The 23,623-nt window shown below is 33.7% G+C and overlaps 1 protein-coding gene across 1 annotated transcript; it reads left to right on the top strand.

Annotated features, from left to right (window-relative positions):
• Nucleotides 1–183: 183 nt before the first annotated feature.
• Nucleotides 184–18,413, top strand: LOC136976890 (uncharacterized). The gene is made up of 6 exons (XM_067272263.1): nucleotides 184–298; nucleotides 5,422–5,723; nucleotides 5,894–6,013; nucleotides 6,091–6,204; nucleotides 17,998–18,077; nucleotides 18,172–18,413. The coding sequence occupies exons 1-6, from the start codon at nucleotides 235–237 to the stop codon at nucleotides 18,401–18,403; spliced, it is 912 nt and encodes a 303-aa protein (XP_067128364.1). The 5' UTR covers nucleotides 184–234; the 3' UTR covers nucleotides 18,404–18,413.
• Nucleotides 18,414–23,623: the final 5,210 nt, after the last annotated feature.

Genomic DNA, 23,623 nt, shown 5'->3' with positions numbered 1-23,623 from the left:
ATTACAATTACGTAGTACTGTGTGTTTTACGCGGAAAAAAATAATAAATTATCTATCTCCTTGTCGTCATCCTTTAAATTGTCAACGTTGTTGAATTGCTTTTAATTACGGTTTTATCATTTAACATTAAAAATACACATACGAGGCATTTTCATAATAATAAACTTTTTATCAATTATTTGTTATTGTTTTATTTTCATATTATTATATGTTAACTTCAGTTATTCAATCGTAATGAACAAAATATTTGTATATGCGATCATCATTTATCAATTCTTATATTGGCCTTGTATTGCAGGTAATTTTAATTTTCACTAAATGTTAGAAGAATTGTTTCTTCTTGTTAGTAAAATATTTATAAGTACGGTAAAAATCTCACAAGTTCAGAAGAAGCATTAAAAAACGTAAAAGTTTGTCATACTTTGTCTTCTTTTGCGCCTCGGAATCGGATAAAATAGTCTAAAGAAGACTACGGTGGAATCGATCTTTATTTTGAAGTTCTCATCCGCCTCAATAAACAAAAGATGTTTAAAATGTTAAATAAATAAACGCGATATACCTTGTAATTATACAGTTACTACAGAATTTTAGCATCGTTTGCATGCTGAAGCGGATGATGAGCCTCAAAATAAAGGTCGACTTCGCTGTGGTCTTTTTTAAACTATTTATCCGATTCCAAAGTGTGAAAGCCATAATATGCTTAGCTTTTTTTCCCTTTCGTGTTTTTAGTTTTTGTTATATGTTGTTTTACTTGTTTTTTGTTTTGGGCTTGCTCGTTACCTGGGAGCTTTCGCTCCCAGGTAACGAGCAAGCCCAAAACAAAAAACGCTCGTTGACTTTTCCTATGTATCAATAATGAATAAAATAAAATAAAAGATGAAGAATTATGAAAGAACGTTTTATGTTATTTAGTGTTTCTTATGAATTTTTGAACTTTTTACTTTAGTTATTCTCCTGTGTTTTTTTATTTTTTCATCTTTAAGTACGCTTTTTTCTATGTTAATCAAAAGTTTGTTTTAGCAAATGGTGATTGCTCGGTCGAGTATCGAAGTACCACGAGGTATATGCACGTACTATGCCTTTTGCCTTTTTTATAGCTTGGGCTCCACTTTTTTATAGTCTGCGGGCGTCGCTGTACTAAGGCAGATTATGCTCGATTTGGCTGTCCAATCGAAAAGTTTGGACATTATTGATCTAGTAGTTAGGACATTTCGTTGTGGCCGCGATAATTCAGGTTCAAATCCTAATCACGGCACTTTGTTTGGGCCAGATGGCCGAAGCAGTAAGCTGTTAGACTATACGGGATCGAATCCGGACGGTTGAAAAACCCCAAGAATTTCGCGGGGGGTGTTGTCTCGGAAATGTCCTTCATCATTCGACAACTGCCTGTTGTGAACTGAACCCATGATAGTCATGGGAGCGATCAAGGTGGCAGCGTACCGCTCTGAGGGAGCCATAACAAATATTTTAATTTTAATTTTGTCATCAGTAAAAAGCATTCTGTGATAAAAATGTGCTAATTTAAAAATAAAATGAAATCTTAGAGTTTCTTTGGAGATTAAGAAAAGGGCAATCCGACGACAAAAGGTTTGGCACGTGCCCTAATTGTCCCAATGTATGGGTGCCCCTGCTTGAGTAGCGCCCATATTCTACAATCCTGGATATGTCACTACTAGACCTCTATAAAATTACATAATTGTAAGAACAACATCCTCCTGTTGCTAGGGTTTCCAATACGAAGACTTGACTATAAACAGAATAAAGTAGCTTACAAACTGATTTTCTATACAAATACTATAAACACAAGAATTCAGATTTTCTACACACGGCTTAAAATTTTTAAAAATTGAATTATACACACGTGTATATTCAGCACTGAAGAGTGAGTTGTAATTAGGGATTACAATTGCTGGATCCCTCATCCAGCAATCCAGCTGGATCCAGCGCATTCTTCGGCCTGCTGGATCCAGCAGGCCGAAGAATGCGCTGCGCTAAAGTAATAATGGCGCAAAAGTCTACGTTGTCGGCGTTGCTGCTTTGCTAACTACTAGACTGCTACTAATTACTTACTCACTACTTTACTAATACTAATAATTAAATTACAGTGCTTATAAATAAACTATACCTTTATCAATCCAGCAAAATTTAATAAAATAATAACGTATTCAATCCCATTTAATTCCTCAGTTACAAAAAATACAACATTAACTATAGAACATAAAATGTGTTCGGAATAAATATAAAAAGAATAGTGCTTAATTACATCCCATTTTTAAATAAGATACATAGATTACTGCCAGGTCTAATAATTTTCGTATTGTATACCGACGTAAACCCACTGTTTTCAAACTTTTAAGAAACGATAAAAAGAAAGAGAATCAGAATTCAACAACGGTATATATTCGGTGCCTTTACACGACCAACGTTTCAATTCCAAGCTTGTTTATGTGGGTGCAACAATTCGCGGTTTAAAACGAAGGCTCAAGGAGCACAAATATACAATCAGTAAGAACCTTGACAACACTGCGCTGGTATCATACGCAAGACAGAAGGATGTTAACGTCCAATGGGATCAAGCGGCAATTATAAAAACGACGACGAATAAGCAAACGGTCAAACATCTTGAGAGATTGGAAATTTGCAAGGCGCACATGGCAACTGGTTGTATAAACCATAGAGATGCGGACTCATTGTCTACCGCGTGGAGATCCTTTTACATTAATTAATGTTATTAACGGACAATGCTGGTTTCGTTGTTACATCTTATATATATATATATATATATATATATATATATATATATATATATATATTTTTCCTTTTCGCTATTTATTTTGTTTATTTATCTATATTTTGTCCGCTTGGGCGTCTTCCGTTAATTTTTATATTTATTCCGAACACATTTTGTTCTATATTAAATGTTCTATTTTTTTGTAACTGAGGAAGATCGTTAAAAACGATTGAAAACGTTATTATTTTATTAAATTTTGCTGGATTGATAATGGTGTAGTTTATTTAACTTATTCTGCTTCCAGTACATAGTTTTATATACTTATAATTAACTACAGACTAATATGTAGAGCCTATATAAGAAAACTGGTAAGACTGATAGCCACTTAGCCACTGATTATCCGTCCTTACATTATTATAATATAATATATCAATATAAATTAATTAGTAGAATTACCTTTGCTATTATTTAACTTAAAAATTACATTATAATTATAATCTAAATACACATTTAAAGTTAATTATCTGTATCTGAAGTGTTAAACGGAACCAAAGTTAAGTTTACTACCTAAATGTTTAAGATTTATAGCGACCAGTTTAAATAATAAAAGCTCCTTAAGTATTTTAAAATAAATGTTTTATTTCTTAAAAAAAAAAAAAAAAAAAAAAAAAAAAAACATAAATTGCTGAATAGACAGATAGACAGATAACACTTTATTGCACCAAAAATACATCCGCGCTGGATCCGTGCTGGATCCAGCTGGAATGATTTTGGTTCAGAAAAAATCCAGCTGGATTGAAAACACTGCTGGATTGCAATCCTTAGTTGTAATATTCATCTGTTGCAGAAAAATAATTTAATTGTCCCTGCTTTTTGTCCAGCTTTAAAACATGAGCTTGTGAGTCACCAATTTTAGTTGGTTAGTTAGGTGCTAGGTAATTTATATCGTACAGGTAGGAAGAAACTTCAAACCAATTGTCTCGATGCCACTGAATAGGCAAGATAATTGATTTGGATTTTTGTAATTACGTGGGAAACGGAAAGTTCTTTACTTTCCTAAAAAAAATCTGTAACCCAAGACATTGTAAAGAATTACGTAACACTGTATAAAGAAACCTATCACAAGTATTACTCCTTAACGTTGGTATAGATATCCCTATCCCAAACCCCTGGATGTTACGTAATTTATGGAACCCTTATGCCAGAAGTAACCATCAATCAATCGCCGATGATTGCTAAATCCTCGAAGTTGATTGGTACGGTTTTATTCGTATAAGGCAGGAGTGGCCAACAAGTCGATCGCGATCGACCGGTCGATCGCGAAGCCAGTTTTGGTCGATCGCTCGCTATGTCTTCACTTAATGTGTTACACCTGTAATCGAACGCAACAGTATGTATGCAGTTATGACTCGACTCAGAAAAACAAAGCTATTTAGCTTGAATATTTGGTACTGTCATACAGTAGCTTCTTTTCTTAAAAAAGGAAATTGTGGAATTTATATCTTTTCCTTTTAAGAAGGATTTGTGTGAAACGTATTAGCCAAAAAATTTCAGACATATTTCGTATGAGCAAAAGGCATTAGAAAAAGAAATTATAATTTTACAAACTGACTTAATCTTACAAGCCAGAAAATTTGAAGATTTTTGGAAATGTGTCAACCGAGAAAGACTGCCTAGTATCACCAAATGTAGCGAATATATTTATTCTTGTTTCGGATCTACATACCTGCGTGAATCGGCATTTTCATACTTAAAGTTAACGAAGACTAAACAACGTTCTGTCCTGACTGATTCCCGTATTGAAGACTCATTATTATTATCTTTGTCAGGATATACACCTAATTACGACTACTTGATTAGAGACGTGCAAACTCAGTCCTCCCATTAATGTTAAGATAATAAAATAAAATCTAAATCTGTCTTTATCTGTAGCTATTTTGAATTAATAAATATTGTTAATAATTGATGTTTTAATTCCCCTGGATGTGAGATTTTTGGCCCGTTAAATAATTATGTTGTTTTTACGTAGGTAGATATACAGGGTGTTTTAGTACGAGATGCACTCCCGAGAACTATTAATAGATTAACAAAAGAGTGCACCTTGTACTGAAACACAGTGTATAAACATAGTATGTATTTCACACCTCCCCCTCCCCATTTAGACTATGCCTATGACATCAAGTCGATCGCGATATATTTTTAAGATAAAAAGTAGATCTCACGTACACAAAAGTTGGCCACTCCTGGTATAAGGCAATGCGATGCATAGGCGATCTGCCCAGGGAAATGTCTCCCAAGAGGTCTTTTATAGGGATCCGACCCCTATTTGTGTTACAAACCCGAATAAAACAAGGAAAACATGTGACCATCCTGAGAGGTCCGAACCCACACCAACTGCCAGTGCTTGTGGTTTTATCAACTAGGGGCTAGTTATAGTTGATATTTATCCAGTCATTTTAAAAATAACAGTAACAATCGATTACCGTTAACTACAAATAACTACTTTGTCCATCACTAGTCTAGTATGCAGCAAAATGACGACAACCAGCTTTAAGCACAAGAATTTTAAATCGATTAGAAGGACTATATTCCTGTATTATGAAACCGACATTATTTTGACATCAAAGAAAAAATATCCAAAAGTTATCTCTTGATTTTCCTTCTTATTATCTTATTTTTCTTTTTGTCAGATGTAAATGTCGATCAATACGAACCGGAAGTTCTTAACTCCTTGATTGAAAAATTAGAAAACGCAAGAAAAGATTTATCGATTCGAATTCGTAAGATTGATCCGGAAGAGACAGATACTACTTTATCTAATAAATATAACAGTGAAATATGTGTTCAAAATATCGATCAATATGTGGAAGAAATCGTAGCGATGATGAAACAATTAAATTTACTAGTGCAATTATCAGATATTACTGTTATGACAAAATTAGAATTTTATTTCATTCCTGTGGTTTTAATAATACTCTTAATGGGGATTGCGGTAAGTTGGCATTGAATTATATCAGAAGATTCACTTAAGAAAAAATTATCCAACATAGTGTATAACTTAATATAATTATAGTTTAAGTCTAAAGTACTAAGCACATTAGAATGCCTAACAATAAATTGAATCAATATTTCAGTTATATATTATTATTATTTTTTTAATAGTATTATTACGTGAAAGAGTTTTATATAGCAAATGAAACTGAAAAATTCAAAGATTCTGTAAAAGATATTCAAAATTATCAAAACAAAATTTCAAGAGATATTAACAAAAGTTTAGAAAATGTAAAAACACAAATTTTATTGTTATTTTTGTAATAAACGTTAGTAATTTAATTTTGGTAATGATAATTTATTTTTAGATAATAAGTAAATATAGCGGCGACATTTCAAAAATATACATTGATTTGAATTCTGTGGAAGATATGATGGCAATTGATGAAATGATGAACGATATGAAAAAAGCAGATAAACTGGTGAGTTTTATTTTTACTGTAATTCTCAACCGTAGGGAAACGTTAATTTCATTTTAAAAATAAGTAATTTTTCTCGTTTGATTTAGATGATTTTAAGGTTCACATTGCATCTCAAGTACCTTTTAATTAACGCAGAGATAATGATTATAATCAATTATTTTTTCAACGATTTGATAAATAAAAATTGCTTGCATAAGTAAAAGCAATTTTCTAACTTTCATAAAATAAGAAATTAAATTTTTAAGATTTGATTCTGAAATTCTTAACATTTTTATTTTTGACTTACTTCGCTTAGCGATAAACAGTACTTATTTTAGGAGTTATATCGCAATCTATCCATCCATAATTTTTGGTTTTAATAATTTTTGAAAATAATTTTTTGTTACTTGAAGATAATTCAAATGGGTTTATTCTCATCTGGAATGCTTTATTATAATTATTATGCATTATTGGTTATATATTAAGTTACGGCAACGCAACACTTGGGCGATCTGCCTAGGGGGATGCCTTCAGAGAGGTCTTTGAAGGGTAACTGATCCCTATTTAGGCATTACAGACGTGGAGAAAACTCGGAAAACTTCACGTGGTCAGCCCGTCCACGACCGAACTCCCAGTGTTCAGGGAACGGAACCACTTCCCCACTGGTGGGCCATGGCGTTATTGAAGAGACGTTTTTATTCATAGACAAAGTAGGCATGTTCCTACGGCAGCAAATTTTTATAAGTGGCATTCTAATTACGTGATCTGTCTGTTAATATATAAAAACAATATCATTTTGTAAAAATAAGTATTTAGAGGAGAAATACTTTCGTAACTGAATGAAATTAACGTATATAATTTTCTATCTTATACCTCTTACTACAAATAAGGACGGCAAAATTTTATGTCTACAGTGGCAAATGCTAAAAACGCTTCTTTCTACATAGCATATAGGCGTATTCCAGTAGTTAGCGCTATGTCAGGCTGTAGTCAAGACATAACTGCAGAACACTGTTTACGTACTATTCGTATAAGTACCAGGGTTTAAGAATATTTTAACCTGTGTAACATGTGTATAGTACGGCAACCTTCCGTAGTGTGATGTATGTGATGTTGAAAACAGTGGCGTAGCTAGGGTTCTCCTGGCCCGGTGCGAAACCAGATTTGTGAGCCCCCGAAAAAAATTTTCGGGTCTTTTTTCTGATTTTCGGGCCCCTATAGGCCTGTCGCTTTCCAGGGGCCCGGTGCGGACCGCACCTACCGCACCCCCTAGCTACGCCACTGGTTGAGAAGCACTAATGGTTTAAGATTTTCGTGTAGTATAAGTGGCATGACACCCGTGAAAGAAAGGACTATTGGCACAATACGTATATTCTCCATTCCCCACAGATACTTTATTTCGTATGCGAGTTCTGAGTACAGTAAGACCTTGCTTAACGCGGGGGATGCGTTCCTAGATGACGGAGTGCTAAACGAAACAGCGTTAAACAGGGTCATCTTAACATGTAAATAAGGGGGATACGTGAAACAGAACAGAGAATAAGAAAATTTATCAGTTTTTTTTTGTTTTATTTTGTAACATTTATTGTTAAATACTTTTTTATTACATTAATTATAGACTTATTTATTGCTAATATCGAAATTTATTCATAAAACATTCATGAAAATAAAAAAAAGTTTGAGTAAAGAAGTTATGTTTGTGATGAGGAAGGTTCTTCCTCATTTGACATCTTTTGTTTCTTTGTGAAGAAGTCATCTAACGTCGTTTGCCTTTTCCTGTTTCGTTCAGCAAGCAGTTGTCGATAGCAAGACATCGCATCCATGACACTTCGTCTTGCCTTTGAACTTCTATCAAAATTGAAATCATTTTGTATAAACTGATCCATAATTTCCGTTATAGTGGCTAAACTTTTTTTAGAAAATCTGTTGAAAGTTCCTTTTGTTCCTCATCTTCAGAAACGCTAATTTTGTCATCTTCATGCACCTGTTGTTCTACTAATTCTTTTAGATCGTCGTTGGAAAAACTTTCTCCAGTTGTAACTTGCAATAATTCTTCAATATCCTGTGCATTTATATTATCCAACCCTGTTTCATTAGCTAGCTTGACAATTTCGTCGACATCAACAATGGATTCTCTTGTGTCAACATCCTTGCTTAGCTCCGGCCATACATTCTTCCATACTCCTTTCAAACATTTCTCGGTCACCTCATTCCAGGAAAGATTGATGTTGTCTACAGCATCCATGATATTCTAGTTTTTCCAAAAATCTCTAATATGTTATTGCTCCATCTGTTTTATCAATCAGTTGTTGGAATGTCTGCCGCAGATAATAAGCTTTAAAATTTGATATTACGCCTTGATCCCAACACTGCGTGCAATCTCGGGGAATTTCAAAACTACCGTGTAATACCGAAACAGCGTTAAGCAGGGTCTTACTGTATTTATCAAGTTTTTCAGTGTAGGTTCTTATAACAGCCTCATGAATTATTGGTAAGATTTAGTCTCTAAACATCTCTCCCAAGACTCTGGGATTTTTAGATGTATTCTCAGACGTTTAGCACCGATACTATTTTTTCTATTAATATAACATCTGAAGCAGTGCAGCAGTGCATATTCTAACGTGCAACTGGACACAAAATGTGTAATGGGAATTTTGAATTGTGCAGTGGGGATCACATATTTGTGCAGTAATTAATTGCCCGATTCTAGATCTTTTAGTATTTCTTTCTTCCGGTTATGTTAAAGTTCAAATATTTACCTAAATTACATAGTGTACGGTAAAACCTGTTTAAAGAGGAACCTGAATAAAAAGCAGGGCTGTGGAGTCGGTAGATTTTTACATGACTCCGACTCCGACTTTTTCTTACGATTCGACTCCAACTCTGACTTTGTCTCCGACTCCGACCAGGGGCGGACTTGTTAACAAAGTCAGGCCCGAAAATTCTGACGTTCATCGCGTGACCTCAGAATATTACATCAATAAATATACAGTAGTTCTAATAAAGATAGAACGTAGAAACTTTTTTATTCCAAAGCTAAAATATTCCTCTAAGTAATGAGTCAATACGATAGTTTTTACTTTTCTGTTGTTATATATAACAGAGGAAAAGTGTAGCGATCAGTTCAAAAAATGATCCTACCTCAAATTTTTGCATTTTTGAACTCAGGGCACCTCAAAATGTCGAGATATGCAAAAGATTCGGTTTTTTTTTTCTGTATGTACGAATGTTAGACTGTATGGGAAGTACCATTTTGAATCGGAGTCGGATGGTTTAACACAGGAGTTATTAAGCTTGAAAAATGGTTGAACTAAATCGGTTGGTACACATTCTAACATCCGTGTGCACTTCTTTACGTTTCGAGGTTTCCCGAGTCCAAAAGAGTAAAAATCTGAGAAAGTCATTTTTTGACTGATCGTCATTCTTTTCCTTTGTTATAGGCCCATACTGTATAACAGCCGGGAAAGTAATAATGACGACGATTCTGATTATTTTTAAAAAAATACAAAATAGAAACGATTTTAAAAAAATTAATTAAACATTAAAATTTGACACATTTACTGAATATATAAGTTCACATTTATTGACTCGTTTGATGATGGCATTGGTATTTGGTAAGCATGTATGAATAAAAATAGTAAATACATTCTTATACAAACAAATTAGTTTAATAAAAATGTTGTACAGTACATAATATACGAGTATGTTGGGTAATATATAAGTATACAGATACATTGAACTAAGTCAATGTATCTGTATACTTATATGTACAATGAGAAATACAGAATATTTCTCATTGTAGAACTACAATGAGAAATATAACATTTAGACTGGTAAAAAAAAAATTGCTTATTTTTCTACGTTGATTCATTATTATTTTTCGTCTCTGTTATAAACTGAATTACTCCTTACAAAAAAAAAATCACTTCTATTAAGTCAGCATTCACTGAAGCTCTTAAATCATATTTAATCATTTTAAGAGCGGAAAATAAACGACTCTACTGAAAACTTGCTTGGTGGCAATGCTGTGACAATCAATGTTGTATTTTGGATAATGTCTGGATAGTGCAGTATTGCCGTTTTAACATCCAAACTTGAAGAGTGGTCAATGTGAATTATTTCCAGTAAATAGTAAATATCATTTTCAAATTTTGTAAGATTTCCTTTTTTGTCTGTACTCATATTACCCGTTTTCACTGGGTGCAAAATTAGATCCTCTTTCTTCCGAGACTAAAGAGTTTTTAGATGGGTCTAATAGTATGTTCGATTTTTCACAAAAACGCAAAATACTGCATCTAAAATAGTACGGTAGAAACGGAGTTCTTCGGGTAATCCTTAACCCTCTCCCCTCCCGCGAGAGGAATTTCGAAAAATCTCTTCTTAGTGTACAGTACATCCTTATGATGTATCCTAACTGTGTACCAAATTTTAACTCAACCGTTTGAAATCTATTATTATTATTGTGTTAGGTTATGTGAGATATACTCGGTTAACACCGGTGGCTGTGTACTATGCCGGACCAGAGTCAAGGCATAGTAACCAAAACAAAATTTAAAGAAGTGTATCAGTGTGTGTGTCTGTATTCAAGAATTTTCTCACAATATGACATGTATTCAATATAGTGGCCTTCTGTAGTGTGATGTATGTGTTTCTATTCAATTGTAATGTGCCCAGGCTTTTGTGTAGTGTGTGTGGTATGACACCTGTAGAGGAGAGAACTACAGGTACAATAAGCACCCTATCCATCCTCCACAGATGCCTTATTTCCTGGGCGAGTTCTGTGTACTTGCTAATTTTTTCAGTGCATGCGTTTTGTATATTGTGAGTGTTTGGAATGGATATGTCTATAATGTATGTGATTTTATTGTGTTTGTCAATGAGTGTGATGTCTGGTCTGTTGTGGTAAATTGTTTTATCTGTGATTATGGCTCTGTCGTAGTACATTTTGTGCGTGTTGTTTTCAAAAACTGTCTGTGGAATGTATTTGTAGTATGGTTCGTAAATGTCTACTAATTTGTGTTTCTTTGCAAGCTCTTGGTGTATTATATTTGCTACTTGATTATGTCTGTGTAAATAATCTGTCTGTGCCAAGAGCTTGCAACCAGAGGTGATGTGTTGTATAGTTTCGGGCATGATGTGACATTTTCTGCATGTGTCATTTGTGAGTGTTGCATCTTTGAGTATGTGTTTTCTGTAGTTTTTAGTATTTATGACCTGATCCTGTATGGCAATCATGAATCCTTCTGTCTCCCCAAAGAGGCATCCCTGTGCTAACCAGCTGTTTGACGCAGTTTTGTCAACAAAATCCTGGGCCAGGTCATAAGGATGCCTGCCATGGAGCGCCTTTCGAGCCCACGATTGCTTAATGGTGTCTGTGCTTTTTATATGTTGTGTTGTGTCCATATGATGTGAGTGTAAGTTTAATGGTGTGTTATTCGAGTCTGCTAGAGTTACTGCTTTATGTAATTGTGATGTTTCTTGTTTTTTGTAGAAAAACTCTCGCAGTGACTGTATTTGTTTGTAGTGAAGGTTAACTATGTCAATCAGGCCACGTCCGCCATCTTTACGTGGAAGGGTTAATCTTTCTGTGGCGGATTTAGGATGATGTTGTTTATGCTTAGTAAGTGTTGTTCTTGTTTTCCTTTGGAGTTGCTCGAGATCTGTGTGAGTCCAATGTATAACTCCAAAAGAATATGTGAGTACTGGGATGACATATGTGTTTATTGCTTTGACTGTGTGTTTTGCATTTAACTCTGTTCTGAGAATAGCATTTAACCTACTTTGGTATTCTTTAATTAATCTTTGCTTTATTTGTGTATGTTCTGTTAGTTTGGCCTGTTGGAATCCTAAATACTTGTAGAACTCGCCCTGTTCCATGGATTCAATAATGTCTCCATTTCCAAGTGCAAAATCTTCTTTCTTCAGGATTCCTTTTTCTATGTGAACTGTTTTGCATTTATCTAGGCCAAATTCCATTTGTATGTCCTTGGTGTATGAATGTGTGATTTGTAGGAGTTGATGAAGTTGTTTTTGTGTGGATGCATAAAGTTTTACGTCATCCATGTACATGAGATGTGACAGTGTAAACTGTGTTGTTTTTTGTGTCTAATATTGTAACCATATTGCGTGTTGTTTAACATGTTGGATAATGGGTTCAGGGCTAAGCAGAACCAGAGAGGACTCAAGGAATCTCCTTGAAATATTCCTCGCCTAATAAAAATATGGTTTGTTTGTATGGAAGTGTTACTAACCCTGAGATGTAGTGTTGTTCTCCAGTGCTGCATAGTGTTTTGAAAGAATGCAATGAGTGATGGATGTATTTTGTACATGTGTAGGATATGTAGCAGCCAACTGTGTGGAACACTGTCGAATGCTTTTCTGTAGTCTATATATGCCATGTGTATGTTTCTGTGTTGTCTGTGTGCTTGCCGTAGAATGACTGAATCTATGAGTTTTTGTTGTTCTGTTAGAATGTCGTGTTCTTCAACATGTTTGTATATTTTGTTTGCAATACAGGATGTCAATAATTTGTAGAGTGTTGGAAGACATGTAATTGGTCTGTATTGTGTGGGGTCTGTGGTATTGTTGTTTTTAGGTTTCATGTAGGTGGTGCCCTGGGTAAGAAAATTTGGCATGTCTTGTGGATTGATGATGATGTGTGTTAGATGTTTAGCTAGTTCCTGGTGCAGTGATGTAAACTTTTTGTACCAGAAATTGTGAATGTTGTCTACACCAGGTGTCTTCCAGTTGTGTGTTCTGTTAACAGTGTATTGGAAATCATGTATGTTTATTTCAACACAGGGCATAGTTGGTATGTTGTGCAAGTTTCTGTTCTCCTCCTCGATCCAGCCTGCATCAGCATTGTGCGTGACAGCACTGGACCAAAGAGAAGACCAATATGTTGTGAGTTCTTCTTCTGTTGGTGTGCCACTGTGCTGTGTATCAGTGTTTGCTTTGTTATTGATTTGTCTGTAAAAGAGTTTTTCATTGTTTGTAAATAATTTATTTTGTTGTTTTCGTAGTGTACATGTTTTGTATCGTTTGAGTCTACGTGCTTTGGCAGCAAGTTTTTGTTTTAGTGTATCAATGTATTCTGTAATGCGTGTGTTGTGATGTTCATGTTTTGTGTGTGTTTTTATTTTCTTGAAAATGTTTTTGAGCTGTTTCCTTAATTTGGGTGTTATGTTGTTTTTAGTGTATTGTGTTAGCCTGCCTAATTGCTGTCTAATGTCATTTTATTTGTGTTTCTATTCTTCTCTGCCAGGCAGGCTTGTGATAGAATTGTGTTTTCTGTGTATTTGTCTGTGATTGTACTTTCAGTCCATGGTGTGTCACTACTGTGACTGCCCCAGCATAAACTAATGTATGAATGTCTGCGAGTGTAGAAATTGAATGAATGTAGTGTGGTAGTAAGTGAGTGTTTACATAATTTAGTGTTTTTCCTACTTCCTTTGACGTGTTGATTTTTGGTATTCGTGGTCGTTGTGTGGGATCTGTACCTGTATATTTAGTGAGTGTTTCCTGAAATATAAGTGAGAGCGTATTAACTAAATCCAAGTCTATGTTATCAGTGATGGATGAGGAAGTGTCTGTAGTATCATTAGTGGTAATTGTTGTATGTGTGTTATTATCAATGCTTGTTGCTGGATTATCCTGACAGGTTACATGATCTTCATTAATGTTAGATGTTTCTGTCTGTTGATGTATTTGATCAGCAACCTGTTGTTTGATAAGTTCAAGTGTTGTTTGTGGAATAAGGTTGTTGTGTATAATTGTTCTTTTTTGATCAACAACCCTTTGTTCGGTGACAGTGAGATGAGGATACTGTTGTGTGAATCTATGGTGTAGTTGTTGTCTGTATGCTGTCATGTTTGTTTCGAGTTTTGTGATGGTGTAATAAGTACGGATGATAAACTCGTTCATTTCTACTGTCCATTTCATCCGTTGGCGTGGTTTTCCAGCCTTTGTGGTCTGTGGATGCATTGCCACAGAAACACCAAGGCTGGGTTGGTTCCTCACATCTGTTGAGGGCATTGCAGTAGCCATGCTTGGGCCGGTGCTGCTTTCGCCACCGGTAACCAAGGGAGACTGTGACCTATTTTTCGAACGTGAGCCTCTGCCTAACCCACGAACGCGGACCTTGTTAACCCGGGCGACGTCCGAGCCGGTATCACACTTTGATCTAGTTATTACCATAATAAATATCTCCACAGAATGTGGGTGTGGTCACTCTTAGCTTCATTTCTCCCCATAGACCTTACTGGCATGGGTGTCCCTACCAGGAGCTTATGCTCCAGCCTGCATTGCCCTATGGATCAGTAAAATTACTGGGCTCTCCCACCACGACCAGGTGGTGACCACAGGAGAGTTATTATTATTATGTTGGGTTAAGTTAGATATACTCGGTTAACACCGGTGGCTGTGTACTATGCCGAACCAAAGTCAAGGCATAGTAACCAAAACAGAAATTAAAGAAGTGTATCAGTGTGTGTGTCTGTATTCAGGAATTTTCTCACAATATGACATGTATTCAATATAGTGGCCTTCTGTAGTGTGATGTATGTGTTTCTATTCAATTCTAATGTGCCCAGGCTTTTGTGTAGTGTGTGTGGTATGACACCTGTAGAGGAAAGAACAACAGGTACAATAAGCACCCTATCCATCCTCCACAGATGCCTTATTTCCTGGGCGAGTTCTGTGTACTTGCTAATTTTTTCAGTGCATGCGTTTTGTATATTGTGAGTGTTTGGAATGGCTATGTCTATAATGTATGTGATTTTATTGTGTTTGTCAATGAGTGTGATGTCTGGTCTGTTGTGGTAAATTGTTTTATCTGTGATTATGGCTCTGTCGTAGTACATTTTGTGCGTGTTGTTTTCCAAATACTGTCTGTGGAATGTATTTGTAGTATGGTTCGTGGATGTCTACTAATTTGTGTTTCCTTGCAAGCTCTTGGTGTATTATATTTGCTACTTGATTATGTCTGTGTAAATAATCTGTCTGTGCCAAGAGCTTGCAACCAGAAGTAATGTGTTGTATAGTTTCTGGCATGATGTGACATTTTCTGCATGTGTCATTTGTGAGTGTTGTATCTTTGAGTATGTGTTTTCTGTAGTTTTTAGTATTTATGACCTGATCCTGTATGGCAATCATGAATCCTTCCGTCTCCCCAAAGAGGCATCCCCGTGCTAACCAGCTGTTTGACGCAGTTTTGTCAACAAAATCCTGGGCCAGATCATAAGGATGCCTGCCATGGAGTGCCTTTCGAGCCCACGATTGCTTAATGGTGTCTGTGCTTTTTATATGTTGCGTTGTGTCCATATGATGTGAATGTAAGTTTACTGGTGTGTTATTTGAGTCTGCTAGAGTTACTGCTTTATGTAATTGTGATGTTTCTTGTTTTTTGTAGAAAAACTCTCGCAGTGACTGTATTTGTTTGTAGTGAAGGTTAACTATGTCAATCAGGCCACGTCCGCCATCTTTACGTGGAAGGGTTAGTCTTTCTGTGGCGGATTTAGGATGATGTTGTTTATGCTTAGTAAGTGTAGTTCTTGTTTTCCTTTGAAGTTGCTCGAGATCTGTGTGAGTCCAATGTATAACTCCAAAAGAATATATAAGTACTGGAATGACATATGTGTTTATTGCTTTGACTGTGTGTTTTGCATTTAACTGTGTTCTGAGAATAGCATTTAACCTACTTTGGTATTCTTTAATTAATCTTTGCTTTATTTGTGTATGTTCTGTTAGTTTGGCCTGTTGGAATCCTAAATACTTGTAGAACTCGCCCTCTTCCATGGATTCAATAACGTCTCCATTTCCAAGTGCAAAATCTTCTTTCTTCAGGATTCCTTTTTCTATGTGAACTGTTTTGCATTTATCTAGGCCAAATTCCATTTGTATGTCCTTGGTGTATGAATGTGTGATTTGTAGGAGTTGATGAAGTTGTTTTTGTGTGGATGCATAAAGTTATATGTCATCCATGTACATGAGATGTGACAGTGTTATTATTATTATTATTATTATTATTATTATTATTATTAATAACTCATCTCGATTATATTATAAGATTGTGAATGCTAATAACGAGTAAAATGTTCATTAAGTCCGACCACACTGGAGATATGACGTATGATTCCTTCTGTCTCTACCCTGTCGACCAATAAAGAACCAATAACCAATAAAGAACCAAAATCTAATAGCATTAATGCCCTTTATACATACGCTACTGTGCCAAATTTTGTTTTTTAAACTTTATTCATTCTGAGATATTGTTTAATAGTTCAGAACAGAATAAAGAAATTAAACAAATTAGACGCCAACATACGCGCGTGGATGCGTGAATTTTTCCCTTTATTTGACATTTTTTGGGTTCGAGAGATCTCCAAACGTATAGATTTGCAGAAAACTCGGAGAGTCAAACGTGACACGATTCAAATACTCTTTCGTTTTTTATATACATAATAAGTTGGTAAAGTAAAAAGGAGTTGGAGTCGGGGGGAGTTTTGACGACTCCGACTCCGACTAAAATACCAAAACTCCACGACTCCAACTCCACAGCCCTGATAAAAAGTAATCTAACCTAAACGGAAAAAATTCTTCGGAACGAAGTGATTTTCTGTTAAAAAAAAAAAAAAAACCTGTTCATAACGGAAACCTGTCAACCCGGAAAAAATATTCGGTTTCGTGAGATTCCAGTTTTAGTATATATTTTATTCGGCTCACAAAAAAGAGCTATGAAAGGAACGTTGATAGTATTTAGCATACCATTTATATTCAATAAACACAATAGATATTTTTTATGCAATACCAATATCATCGAACCATACGGGTCGAAAAATCCCTAGAATTTTTCTATGTTTCAATTGTTAGTGTAATCTGTAGCAGTCTATGATTCCTTCAAAATGAGGAAAGTAAATCGGTGCTGTTACACTGTGGATTCAGGGCAAAGTTGATTATTTGTTTGCTGTTGTTGTTGTTACATAATCATTAATTAATACGTTGATAAGACATAACATAATAATATAATACATTAGCTTTTTTCATTTTACAAATTTCACCATTATTTTTTTCTTTCATGAAAATGTATGAGTTTTTATAATGTATATTATAGAAAAATTCGTGTAGAATTTTTTCAGATTATTCTTTTTATTTTCTCTGATTATTCTATAGAAATAATTTCGTTTCCAAATGATGTAGAAACTAAAAGGAATGTTATAGAATTACACATGTAAATTTAATATATTTTTATTATTTTTATAAAATATTGAAAATATTTAAATTTATGTAAATTTTTCTTCTAAAAATAATTCATTTATAAATGTCAAATAGCATTTATTGTGCAAATAGGTATTCATGAATAGTTAAAATAACAAAACATATTGATATTTTACATTTATTTGTTAATGTTACCTATGGTTCCAAGATGGCGGCTCGTCTGATTCCAGTAAGGAAACAGTGGGATCGCACGTTCTAACCTAACCTAACCTATTCTAATAATTTTGTTGGTAATAATTATGGTAATTTATTAGAATAGGTTAGGTTAGGTTAGAATACATGCGTCCCCACTGTTTCTCTTCTTCTATTTGCTGGAATCAGAGACGAGCCGCCATCTTGGAACCATAGGTAACATTAACCCATTTATTATATGAATAGTATAAATTTGGAATATTCCATTTACTGTATGTGAAAATAAATGTAACATAAAACTCATTGCGTATAGTCCAGCAAAGATTTTTAATAGTAATTAGAATAATTTTTAGATCTTTTATTGTAAATTTTAAAATTTCATTTAATAATGTAAACATTTTTATTCAGTTGAAATTTAAAATTAAAAAGTGTTTTGAAGATATTAACGATAAAAAGATGTTGAAAGCAGCTGAAAAGGAAAATGAAAAGTAACAATGTTTATGTGTATCTTCTAAAATTGAATAAAATTTTAAGCGATTTTAAACGCGTGTTAATTAATTTATTTTTGAAAAAATCTTTCAGGAAAGAAATTTGGAAGAAATTGGAAAAGATTAAAGAATTCAGAAATAAAACATTAAGAAGATTAAATTTATTATCAGAATATGTTGAAAATTTATCTCTAAAAGTTAATGACATAAACGAAGCTCATCAACAATTGAGAAACGAAGACTGTAATGATTTTACAAGTTGTGAATTAGCTTTTGAAGATTTCACAGCTAGAATGTGTAGTTTAGAAATGAAAATCGCAAAATAATCGTTTAACAGAGAATAAACTTTTAAATTTATTTTTTGTTTAAATATATATTTATTTCCATAAAGTTGATTTTCAGACATGAATAATATTTCAAGTTTTGCTTTACCCATCGATAAAAACATTTAAATTTGAAGAACATAAGGATAACACAAAACTGAATTCAGGTATTGAATCTTTGAACATATTCAAAGATTCAATACCTGAATTCAGTTTTTGTCTCTAGGCAATAAGTTTTTAATTGAGAAGACGCAAAAATTTTTATAAGATTAAATATATGATATAAATTAATAAACAACGTGACAATAATATATATATTTTACTGTAGTGTTTATGAAACCGTGCCGGTGCTTATTCTGCAACTTGAACACAAACTATATGGTGTATTTTCTCGGACACATGGCAAATTTCATCACTAAGTGATGAAATTTGCCATGTGTCCGAGAAAATACACCATATAGTTTGTGTTCAAGTTGCATATATATTTTACACTTCTTTTATAGTAAATTCTTAAGTTTCTCGGGCTGCTTAATATTAATTACATATTTATATTATTTTCAGACGACTGTACAGTGAGCTATCAATCTACTGCCATAATGGCCCAGTTTTGAATCCGATCAAAATCCCATCATTTATCACAAACAGTACGTGTCAGGGCATTGTCCCAATCTTTCATGTATACTGGTCATAATAGCCTGGTAAATCTGGCGTGAATTGAGTTTTTTCCAGAAAAAATATATTTCGGAACAAAACTTATAATTCATATATTACTGATTTTTATCTTATAGTTTTTAGATTCCAAATATATATGCTATGATGAATATACCATTTCGAAAATTGTCGTGTACTAGGACTCATTGAGTACACGACAATTTTCATCATGCTCTTCAATATCAAAATTGATATAATAGATGTCAAATAGAAATTTCTAGTTACTGTTAATATAATATGTAAATACTTAAAAAAAAACCTCTGTCAAATCAACGCTATGTTGTTATACGCAATAGCGTAGCGAGGGTATGTATCATGCACCGGGCGCCACTCTCAGAGGGGCGCCCAAATGGTCTCCAAGACAAACTATATGTTTCTGGAGGGGGAAGAGAGGCGCCAGTTATGTTCGCTACGCCACTGGTTATACGTCTTTAAACTTTGAATATACTTCTCAATACATTTCTAAAAATGCTTACATCTTACAAAAGTTTTTCCTTATATAGTTAATCGGGGCCTCCTTCCCTTAAAATTTCCATATTTGGTCTCGTCTTTAATCTAATTCCGTTCTCGAGATTAAGGAAAGACAAACAGCCGGACGGACGATAATGGAAATTTATAGGTCTACAATTTTTTCAAATGAAAAATCAATTCGAAAATTAGGCCTTCCCTGTTATCATTGCAGAGTTCCAAAAATTGCTAGTGAAGCACTAATTATTTCCACACACAATCGTCTTCTCCTGAATGAAATTAACAGAGACTGGCCCTGCGGCCTTACCGACATTTGGAAAAGTCAAGAGATTTTCCACGCCTTCAAAAGACTCGCAAAAAAGACGATTCTTACTAACAATCAGCTGCTCCAAGATGGGGCAGTTGGGGTTCCAAATAGTTCTTGAGGGGTTGCGATTTCGGCTTTTCCTCTCCCCTGCTGGGCGGCCATGCCGCCCTTCTTCTTAGATACAGGGGTTGTCAACTTGTACAGGAGGGTCTAATGATGTGTTCACTTGTTTATAATCGATCAGCGCAAATCGCAACCGTCAATCTCGTAACGGTCAAATCGTAACGGTCAACTCTTTGATAACAGGTGCGTGTCTGGGAATTGTAACGGATAAGTTACGGCGGCGCTGATCGATTATAAACAAGTGAACACATCATTAGACCCTCCTGTACTTTCTCCATGCGCTACAAGCTGTTACGTCAATAAACAATGCAAACAATGTAACATACAATCGAATGCATTAAAGGAATATAAGCAAACTCAACATTTAATCAAACTCAATAGAAGTTCAAGTTCAAATCATTACGAAGTAGATTATATTACCAGAATATCGAATCTTAAAAAATATCTACTGCGTTAAACTGTAGTGAATTTTGAAAATTTCACCTTAAAAGTCAGTATTTAATTTTAATAAAAGTTTTTTTCTCTTGTCGTTATTAATTAAGAAGCATGTGATAACGTAGTAGGCTATAACTAAAATCAATCTTTAAATTTTCAAATAAGAAGAGAACATGATTGAAATAATTTCTTATCCGAGATGTGTTATATAAGCCTCGATTGTGTTGTGTACAAACACCTTTAAAAATTTTAAAGATTTCATAGCTAAAATTTTTTACTTATCACATAAATAAAATAAATCTTTATTTTATTTTTGCGATAAATTTTAAAATGTCTTACTAAATTTTCATATAATTTTTAATAGATGCATTTTTTATTTCTTCAATGCTTTAGCTCAGTTAAATGTTTGGAATTCTGCTCAAATTTATCTAAATTAAATATAAAGTGTAGATATTTCCATTGCAAGGGTTTGCGAATTTTCAAAATCTTGAAATCTTAGAAAAATTCTTTTAATCGATTCTCTAAAACTAATTAGTCTTTTTCATAATATCTAAATTTATCTAGAAATTTAATGTACTAAAGAAGCTTTAATTACTTTAAAACCATAACGTAAAAGAATTATGATAAAGTGAACAATAATAATCTATAATTCAGTTGAACATCTGTTAAGTAAGGTATGCAATTTTTTTCTTTAATGTTGCTTTTGACAAGTTTCGTAAGGTCGTTGCTATCACCAGTGCATAGCTCTACCCGTATCATGCTATTCAATATCAAAATTGATATCATAGTAACTAGAAATTTCTATTTGACATCTGTCAATATAATATGTAAATACTAAAAAAACACCTCTGTCAATCAACGCTATGTTGTTATACGTCTTTAAACTTTGAATATACTTCTCAATACATTTCTAAAAATGCTTACATCTTAATGTACAAAATTTATGTTCGACAATTCAAATTGTTTTTTTAATTTATTACAATGAATGTTTTTATTACCTTTTCTATGAGCTTTTTTTAAAATTATGCAGAAGAAAAAGATATTAACTTAAGAGTACACGAATTTAATTCTTTGGAATATCTCTAACGATAACACACGCATCTCTAATGATAACACATGGTGTATTAGCGAGGCACTTCTTTACATTAACTTAAATTTGTAATCCAAGTTGTGTAATTAAAAATATTTTACACAAATTCATTTAATTTGTAACTTGCATATTTAATTGAACTTTCTTAATAAGCTATGTATCTACAAAAATTATTTCCTAAGTTTTTGCAAGAACAAATTTTTTCTTTAATATTGTAGATAAGTTTAAATGATGAATTTTAATATATGCATTATTCAGTAATGGTTTTAAAAGTTACCGTGATGATGTATCTTCATAATTATGTTATATTCTATACTTTTACAAATTTAAGCAATTTTGAACGAATTTTGTCAGCTGGATGACATGATTACAGAAATAAAATTGTATTCAGTCATACTTTCTCTATGATATATCAACGACCGTTAACTTTAAGCCCGACTTCTAATAAAATTACTTTGAAATGTACAATATAGCTATAAATATCGCGTTATACGTGTACACGACTAGCGATATTTATAACGAATCATTCTGTAAGAGAAATATTAGTTTATAAAATTACATAAAATGCTTTATATTTAATTCCAATATTTTTTGTGATAAAATTCAGATTAATTAAAATGAAAAATCAATCCGAAAAATATTAAATCTTACTTTGAAATTAAATTTCATTTAGTCCTTATATGTAAAAAAATTAAATTATATATTATATAATTATATTAGTAGTAATGGGATATAGTAACGAGCAATTATTTATTGTAATATCGTCACAATAAATAATGCCAAAAAACAAATTTTTAATCATATTTTAAATTAATTTAATTTAAAATATATACTGTCTACCTTTAAGGGGCTTTACTCAAAACCATTATCTGCCTATAAAGAAATAAACAAAAATCGACACAAATCTTACGGTTCGAAGATTTAGTAGACACTCTGATAACACAGTACGATTTAAAATCCGTCCGCACTGGACTTGGAAACGACAGGCGCTTCCAGGAACGAAATAATGACTTGACGCGTCCAAAGATACAAAGTAAATCATGACGTCGGCAAATCAGCCCAGCCACTTAGGGGCGAAGACCCTTTACCATCGCACTATATAATCCATACCTAGCTAACGTGGGAGAGAGAGAGAGAGAAGAGAGAGAGTTTGTATATTCAGAATACAACTAAAATGCGCGGTTAGTAGAATCGCAATTGCCGAAACACAGTCTAAAAGAAACAGGGGATAGAAGAATCAATATATAAGTTATATTAACATAACGAAAACTTTTATAAACCATAGAAAAGTTTAAAATATCCTAAAACTGTTTGAGAAGCGAAGCAACTAAAGAATTAACCAGGCATTTTCCTTTTCAAATAGCTTTATAGACTTTCCATATTTCCACCGAAATATTACAAGACATTTTTCATTAAAATGCTACCATTAAAGAAAATGCAGTCTTGTAATATTTCGGTGTAAATGATAATTGAATTAGAAATGCCTTGTGTGTTATGCGAAAAATGTATATACGAATTTCGGGGCTACACTGCTATATAAAGGAATTTATATAAGATTTCAGTAGTTAGATGTGACGAATAGAGTAAGGTTCGAGAGAATTAAGTGGACGATAATCATTTTTGCATAATTTGGCCACGTAAAATGAAAAAATACACACATTTATGTCGAATGGAAAATTTAATACGGTTATCTTTTATTGTCGTTAAGCAATTGTTATCGTTGTTACGAAATACATTGTCGTTTGCATTGTTGAAGGCTAAATGACGAATTTTACAATAAAAATGGGGATTTCACGGGGGTTGAAAAGGGATTACATAGTTGTAAAGCAGAAAAATTGATTGGGAAGTGCAGGAAGCGTGCGATTGTGTGTGTGTGTGTAAGAATAAATGAATGGACGCGCGTGAAACGGACTGGAGCAAGGTCCGGTGCAGCGTTCATACTTATATTATTTCTATTTTTGGTTTTTTGGTGATCCAAGGGGGTTCTTCCAACGGGACGTGGGCCCCAGGGCCGCCGATAAAGCGAAAATCCCACAGGGGGCCCGTAGGGCAGCTTAATAACGAAATAAGACTAAATAGCTGCCCAGCT

Source organism: Centruroides vittatus, unplaced genomic scaffold (assembly GCF_030686945.1).
Source record: "Centruroides vittatus isolate TY-2023 unplaced genomic scaffold, ASM3068694v2 contig_426, whole genome shotgun sequence".
Classification (NCBI taxonomy): Eukaryota; Metazoa; Arthropoda; class Arachnida; order Scorpiones; family Buthidae; genus Centruroides; species Centruroides vittatus.
This window is presented reverse-complemented; position numbering and strand designations above follow the sequence as displayed.